At 40.1% G+C, this 8,014-nt stretch overlaps 1 protein-coding gene across 1 annotated transcript; it reads left to right on the top strand.

Moving 5' to 3' along the window:
• The first annotated feature begins 5,511 nt into the window (after positions 1 to 5,511).
• On the top strand, positions 5,512 to 6,573 carry LOC122093325 (chaperone protein dnaJ 11, chloroplastic). The gene has a single exon (XM_042663630.1). The coding sequence runs from the start codon at positions 5,843 to 5,845 to the stop codon at positions 6,368 to 6,370; it is 528 nt and encodes a 175-aa protein (XP_042519564.1). The 5' UTR covers positions 5,512 to 5,842; the 3' UTR covers positions 6,371 to 6,573.
• The last annotated feature ends 1,441 nt before the right edge of the window (positions 6,574 to 8,014 follow it).

The raw sequence follows: 8,014 nt of genomic DNA, 5'->3' as shown, positions 1-8,014 counted from the left end.
CCCCCCCCCCCCACACCACAACAAAATGGCGTTGCCGAGCGCCGACATCGTTCCATCTCAAATATGGTTCGGTCCCTTCTCTTCCATGCTCATTTGCCTCCCACCTTTTGGGTTGAAACTCTTACTACTGCTGTACATGTGTTAAACATGCTCCCGTCTTCCATCATTAAATTTCAAATTCCACACCAATTGCTCTTTCACAGTACTGCCCCTAATTATAGCGTCTTACGAGTGTTTGGATGTTCTTGCTATCCCAATCAAACGGTTAATGCAAAACACAAGTTGGCTCCACGCTCTACTCATTGCTTATTCCTCGGTTATGCCCAAAATTATCGGGCTTACTGATGTCATGATCTCTCAACCAACAAAGTTTTGATCTCTTGCCACGTCAAGTTTGGCAAATTTTTTGAGGATAAACTCCCTTATTCTGAAATTCCAACTAGGAACCCACAACCGTTTCAGATTCCCTCGTCTTCAAATTTCCTAAATCCATGCACAGTTATAACTCCATCCTCCACGTTCTTCTCACCCAATCCCATCAACTCCACTTTCTCTCAACATTCTCTCACCTTTATAGTTACTCCTAACGTTTCTCACTCCTCTTTAACAAATCCTAACAAACCTCCACTTGTCAATACACAAACTCATAATTCAAATTCTCCTCCCTTAAATGCTCCTACTTTTGCTCCTTCAACCTCAACGCCTCATACCTTATCTCTATCACCTACAGCCGCCTCTACTCAAACACATATCACGACCCCACTCCCCTCTAACCGATCACGGATGGTTCCATTGCCCATACACCATATGGTTACACGGAACCAGGATGGCACCCGTAAACCCTGTGTTCTCCCGTCACTTATGTCTATTCATTCAGCCCCAACTTTTGAACCAACATCCTTCACTACTGAAAATAAGTTTCCACAATGGAAGGAAGCCATGGCTTCGGAATACAATGCCTTGCTCACCAATAACACATGGGAATTGCTGCCTCTTCCACTAAATAAAAATGTGATAGGATCCAAATGGGTGTTCAAGATCAAACACAAAGCTGATGGTTCTATAGAGCGTTACAAAGCACGGTTGGTGGCCAAGGGATATAATCAACAATTGGGACTTGACTATGATGAAACCTTCAATCCGGTTGTCAAGCCTGTCACCATTCGTACAGTTTTATCCTTGGCAATATCCAAATCCTGGCCTATTCGTTAACTAGACGTCAAAAATGCATTTTTGCATGGATTACTCACAGAAGAAGTCTATATGACCCAACCACAAGGTTTTGTCCACCCCGATCACCCTACACACGTATGCAAGCTTCAACGTGCTTTGTATGGGCTCAAACAAGCCCCACGTGCGTGGTTTCAACTGTTCACCAAGTATATTGCAGAATATGGCTTCTCTTGCAGTCAGGCTGCCTACTTCACATTTGCATCAGTCCATTATCAATGCTCTAAATTCTAAATTTTCCAAGACCGACCTTGGCAATCTTCATTATTTTCTTGGGATTCATGCTACTTCTACATCAAATGAGTTGTTTTTATCTCAACAAAAATATGCTACTGACCTATTGCAACGGATTAATATGACCAATGCTAAAGCTGTGTCTACTCCAATTGCACAAAAGACTCATTTATCTAAAGATATGTCGACACTTTTGTCCGACCCTATGGAGTACAGAAGTATAGTGGGTTCATTACAATACTTGACCTTTACAATACCTAATCTTACATTAAAGGCACTTTACAATATGGTGGTATTTAGCCTAAATCCATGGGAGTGGCAGTTAGCCATAGGCGGTATGCCAAAGTAAGATATTAATTCAAGAAAATGGCAGTTTGCCAAGTGTTGATTAATATCAAAGTTTTCTACCTGTGAGGTTTTCAAGGTAGGCTGATCTTTAGATCAAGAAAGGACCTATAAGGAGATCTATAGTTCATGTGATCACAGGTATGATATCAACTCCTTATATATACGTTTCCAGGCGATTTGGATTGATAATTTTCTATTGTCTGTAACATTAGATAGTTATATGCCGTATATTGAGGTGTATTTTCTACTATTGTTCAACAGTAGAGATTATTGATTGGATCAAAGTTTGTTTGAGTGGTGTTCAGTCTTGGGATTATTTGGCCAGGAGTCAATGGAAAGACATCAGTATCAGTGTAGCCCAAGTGGGAGATTGTTAGGATTTTTTATGTGGGCTTAACTGATACCGATTGATCCATTGGGCCCAAGCAATTATAGACCCACTCTGATTAGGAAACTCCTAGCTCTTTCCATTGTGAGAGTGGAATAGGGTTTTAGGGATTCTATTATAAATAGAATACTGACGGTCCCTGCAGCCATTACTTTTACTTAATGCCTTATTGGTTTTGGGAGCACGGCTTTCTCACAAGAGCAAGTGCACAGAAAGAAAGGAAACCCTAGAGTAAGAGGCTGCAGAAGATCTCAGTAGAAGGACTCCACTTGCGTAGTTCGTCATTGTCATCTTCATGGGAGTAATGTTTAACCACATGGGACAGAGGTTCATGATCTATGTTCATGGGACACAGGTACTTCTTTATTCCCATTTATGGTTCATGTCATGGTTGTCCCATTGATTATTATAGATATGGTAAATCTATATGGTTATGTATTTTAAGATGTGATACTTTATTGTTCTTGGTTTAGGGACTACACCTATGATTAATCTTTTATGATTGGTTGATGATTCTTGTATTCTAAACACTATAGGGTTATTCATATGTTTAATATGGTAAAGAATCCCCAATTTAACTACAACATATGTAGTTAGGCACTTTACAATATGGATTGGGCTGGCTGTCCAGACACTAGACGATCTACAACTGGCTATTGTATTTTTCTTGGGCCAAACCTTATTTCTTAGTCTGCTAAGAAACAACCTATGGTAGCGTGGTCTAGTACGAAATCTGAATATCGTGCCATTGCATACGTGGTCCAGTACGAAATCTGAATATCGTGCCATTGCATATGCAGTCGCGGACACTGTTGGATCAAGAATTTGCTTTGTCAACTAGGCATTTTTCTCCAACAACCAGTTATTGTGCATTGTGACAACATTGGCGCTACTTATCTTGTGGCTAACCGGTTATGCATTCACGCACAAAACATGTTGATATAGATTATCATTTTGTTCGTGAAAATGTTGCAAGAGGTGAACTACAAATCTCATTCCTTCCCACAGAGAAGCAGATCGCTGATATTTTTACCAAGGGTCTTTCCGCTGCTCGATTCCACTGGCTGCAATCCAATTTGAGCATCTATTCCAACCCAGCTCAAATTGTGGGAGGGTAATAGGTGCTATGTACAATTGTCCAATACAAGGGCAATATTGTCCAATATATATATTGGTTAAATGAATGTAAATCAGTGTAGGTTTTTACATACAATAGAGTTTCAGTTATCATAGGATTCTGCTCTAAAGCTGCATAATGTATCATGATGTCATTTAAGCAAACTTGCATAGCCAAGACAAACTTCTGTCACTCCATAAAGACTAAAAACAATGGTCATTCTCTCTCTAAGAAGGGAATGATCTTTCTCAGCTATCCGTATCAAATCACAGGTAAATCAAATCCAAAATTTTCAATTCCAGGTGACAATTCATTATCAGTTTCCCAAATCAAGTTTGCTTCCGGGACTAAATCTTACAGAGGCTGCTGAACCTAGAAAGGCTGAGTCTTCCCACCTTTATGAAGACCTGCCTTGAATTTCTTGACATGTTAATAGAAAAAAATAAAGGAGGGTCTCAATACAGATCAAATTTTAATGAAAAACACCCTAGTAATCATTAAATTGATACTGGGGGGAAACCCAACCTAACTGCATATTTATCTGGTGTTTTTCACAATGAGGTTGATTTGGACTTCCTTTGGGCTTCTCTAATGGGTTCCTGTTTCTATGATTACAGATCCGGTGTTAAGGTGGTTCAGTTATTTGCCCTTGGAATTAGGTGGGGGAAAAGGGTTCAGAGATTTGGGTTGTGGAACCTATTCTTGTCAATCCCGTTGCAGGTATGAGGATACTTTGATTTTAATTTTAGACCTTCAGTTTTGTTTTAGTAAAGTGGGGTTATATCTCTCACCCACTTAATGGAAAATTAATTAACATTAAGACTAAATTGGGAGAGAAAAAAGGGAAGCAGAGTCCAGAGAACGGGTCACCGTCCAAGCATCAACCCACAACAGAACCATTCCGATCGATCCCTTCAATGAGGATGGTAGAGCCAATAGCGGCAAAGGTGAGAAGCAAGAAAACGGAAGTATGCCCTAGTGAACAATAGCATCATATGTTGGTTTGACGGCGGGCCATGGAACCACCACTCGATGTCCGGTGCAAGCAATTAGCTGGATATCATTGAAGAACGTCGACGGTGGCGCTGTGCCGCAAATTGCATCTCTCTCTCTCTCTCGGTGAAGGTGAGAATAAGTAGAGGTTCAGAGGAATTGGGTTAAAATGAGTTTTAGTAAAAAAGGTATAACGTTCATTTTAATTTTTGACTTAACAGTGATTAACGGTAAGAGGTCTAAGTCTAATTTGATGAAATAGATGAGGTGTTCTTATAATTGTGGCATTCTCCACAAGATAGCACTGTAAATTTACCCTATTTATTACTTATTGGATAAAAAATCTACACATATGAAGATGAGGATAGAAAATAAGACATTTCCCTCACTGCAATAGAGTAGTTGTTAGCTTGGCTCATGGCTCAAATCATCACCCCACTTGTGAAGGATGGATGGCTCATGTCACTTTTTGCACCTTCTTCAGGGGTCGTGGTCATGGACTCTGACACTAATTTATTCTCATGGCATGTTGGTTAGTTTCTAGAAGCCTTCCCACGTGCCACCATTCATCCATTTAAATTAGGATTTGGATCCTTTGCAGCACAAGAGTACGTTTAGCGTATATCTAACGTTCAAAAACGCTTTGGACTTTCATATCTGAACATTTCTGATTGTTAAATGCACGTTAGACACCCTGTTGTGCAACAGAGAAATTCAATCCTCCAAACAATAATGTGGTTGTCAAACCCAAAGATTTAGTCATCGGTAATATCAATACCAATATGATATTATTTTTAGATTGATTGTTTCGATTTTAATTGATCAATATTACTTCTAAAAAAGGGGTGTAAGTAGCACAGGAAATTCCTGCATATACAAAATTCAAGAAAATAAAAACTAGATAACTTTATCTCAAAAATATCTAAAAAGTGTTTCCACCACTTGACTATCAAGTTGCAATATTTACTATCAACGAATATGGGCCCCGCCCTTTTTTTTTTTGTGTAAAATGGTTCGACCGTCCTTCGTAAGAGTCATATTATATTTTTACTGGACGTCCCCCAGTAATAAGATCCAAAGCCACGTCAGCAACTGAAAAGGTGTGGATGCATTATTATCTTTGCTCTTCTGTACGGTTTCAATTAGCAAAGTCACGGACACGGTTTTCCCCAAACAGTGTGCTTAACGAGTACGCGGGCGCCCACTGGCCATCTCTATCTCTCTGTGCAGCGCCCACTGGTCTCTCTATCTGTGTAATATCCCTACTATTCGGAGGAATTAAAAAAATGGATAGATTCCCCAAGAACTGGAGGGAGACGGACATTCCTAGTTTTCTTACCCTATAAAATCAAATCAAAGACCCTAATTCTCTCCATCCATCCATCCGATCTACAATTCCCTCTTCGCCTGCTCTGCTCTGTTCTTCTCGCAACCTCGATCGTCTCCTCAGAAAAGAGAAAGGGGAAAAAAGCCCCAAAGCGCCACTGCTCAATTGAATTCAAATCGAATCGATCCAATCGAGATATAGTTCAATGTTCACAAGTTGCGCCATCGTAACTGGTACAGGAATTCCATTCCTATCTGGAAACCGCTTGTCATCCGCAGGAACCACCAGATCTTCTTCCAGTGGTAGGATGTCATTCACCGGTGCCAGCAATCCCATCCCGTCTTGGATTACCATAGAAGCCTTCGCCGATTCCGCCACCAATACCAGATCAAGAAGAAGAGTAGAGGAGATGAAACCAACACCACCACCGGCGGGGAACCTTTACGAGGTCCTGCGGGTCAAGGAAAACGCTTCCCAGGTTGAGATCAAAACCGCTTACCGTAGCCTCGCCAAGCTCTATCATCCAGATGCGGCGACATCTGACTCTGATTCTAGGGATTTCATAGAGATCCATAAGGCATACTCTACGCTGTCAGATCCTACGGCTAGGGCTCGTTACGACCTCTGTATCGCCGCCCGGAGACGTTCCACCTCCTCATCTTTCTCCGCCGCCTCTAGCTTCGTCGTGGGTGGGACTCGGACCAGAAGGTGGGAAACCGACCAGTGCTGGTAATGGTTGGTAGGTGATTCATGACGGTTTGACCCCTTACCACCTCCTCCACAACCCAGTGATCCTACGACTGACAATGCCCTGCCACTTGTACAAATATCGGATGACGTGGCACATGATCACCTCATTTTCTTTCCATTTTTCATTCACTAAGGATGTAATATTGTATTGAATTTTTATCAAAAAAAAAAATTTATTGTATTGAATTTGTATTTTGGGGGAGAAAAGCTGGGCGTGAGCGTATTCAATGTCCATCGCTCGTTTTTGAATAATGTTTCATGATGTTCCTTGCGCACCCAAGTGATGCTATCCACTAACTTTATTACGTAAAAAGGCAAAATAAAGCATTGAAAAATTAAGAGAGTAGTTATATGCAATAATAAGGCTGTGTTTGATAATGTTTTGAAAAAAAAAATCTTTCAAGAGTTTTTTTGTATTATGAAAACAAAAAAATGGAATAAAGCATTTGATGCATTTATGTCGTGTTTTTTTTTTATTTAACAAAAAGTGAAAAAAAAATGCTAAAAATGAGAATTGATGGAACGAAGGTAGTTTCTTCGTTCCAATTTCGTTAAAAAAAAATTACATTTTGATACAGAAACTGAAATTTTCGTTTTTGACACAACGTCGATGTAACCTAATACCTTAATCCATGTCCCAAACAAATGAACTTTTACTATTTTATTTTAAAAAATGACGGAAAAGTGAGAAGGGAATTACTTAACTCTCTCAAGTTCAGAAATGGGAGTTCACGAAATTGCAACTCATGAAGGTGTGATTTCACCCTTAAATTTTCAGATTCCATGTTCTCAACTTTAAAAAATGGGTTTGGAGACCTTTCATGCTTCATGCAATAAATATGCTAAATGTTCCTGACATTTCCCCTTTCTTCCCTTGTCTATTTTAAAGTTGAGAAGTTAGCTTCTGGAAACCCATCCCAGATAGGCAGATACAATAAGCTTAATATTCCTGACTTTTCCCCCTTTCTTCCCTTCGAAACAGAGGGGTATGTTACTAGTTACTACGTAGACCAACCCCCTTTCCCCTTCAGAACTAGTAAAACAATATGAGATATGGTTGCACCATCCAAAAGATAAGGAAAAATAATGACATGTGACATGTTGCATGCCAACGACAAGAAATTAGCTGCAATAGATAGTCCTGGATTAAAAAAAAAACTAAAAAAAAAACTAAAAAACTTGAGTCTAAATTGTCTACAATGAGTGGTAAGGTGCAATGAGCATCTAAAGATTGGGAGGGCCTGATCATGCACCCCAGCCATTGGATGTTCACTGCACCTTACAATTGACGATTTTGACACAGATTCTTGAGCCATTGAGAAAGGATATGCTATCACCCTTCTTTTTTTTTTTTTTTTTTTTTTTGATACCTAGGTTGTCTGGATCTTTGACCCGACTAGTCCCTGGGATCACTGTGATACTACTTACAAGGACAGAATGAGTCCGAGAATGAAACTCTCGTGTGGTGGCCCCAAGAAGTTAGGTGCAATGGCGAAGGTTTGATCACGGGACCTCACTTCCTAAGGCAGAGTACCGTGTCCCCTCCAAACCAAGTGACTTTGGATGCTCATTTCCCCTCACCAAGCTATCACCCTCTCTCTCTCTCTCACTCTATTTCTCTTTAAAT

Source organism: Macadamia integrifolia, chromosome 11, assembly GCF_013358625.1.
Source record: "Macadamia integrifolia cultivar HAES 741 chromosome 11, SCU_Mint_v3, whole genome shotgun sequence".
In the NCBI taxonomy this organism is placed as follows: domain Eukaryota; kingdom Viridiplantae; phylum Streptophyta; class Magnoliopsida; order Proteales; family Proteaceae; genus Macadamia; species Macadamia integrifolia.
Note: the sequence above shows the minus strand (reverse complement) of the source record. Positions and strands in the feature narration are given on the sequence as shown.

Bases quoted from the DNA above. Each gene is read 5' to 3' on its own strand.
- LOC122093325 (XM_042663630.1), top strand. From the start codon at position 5,843: ATGTTCACAAGTTGCGCCATCGTAACTGGTACAGGAATTCCATTCCTA.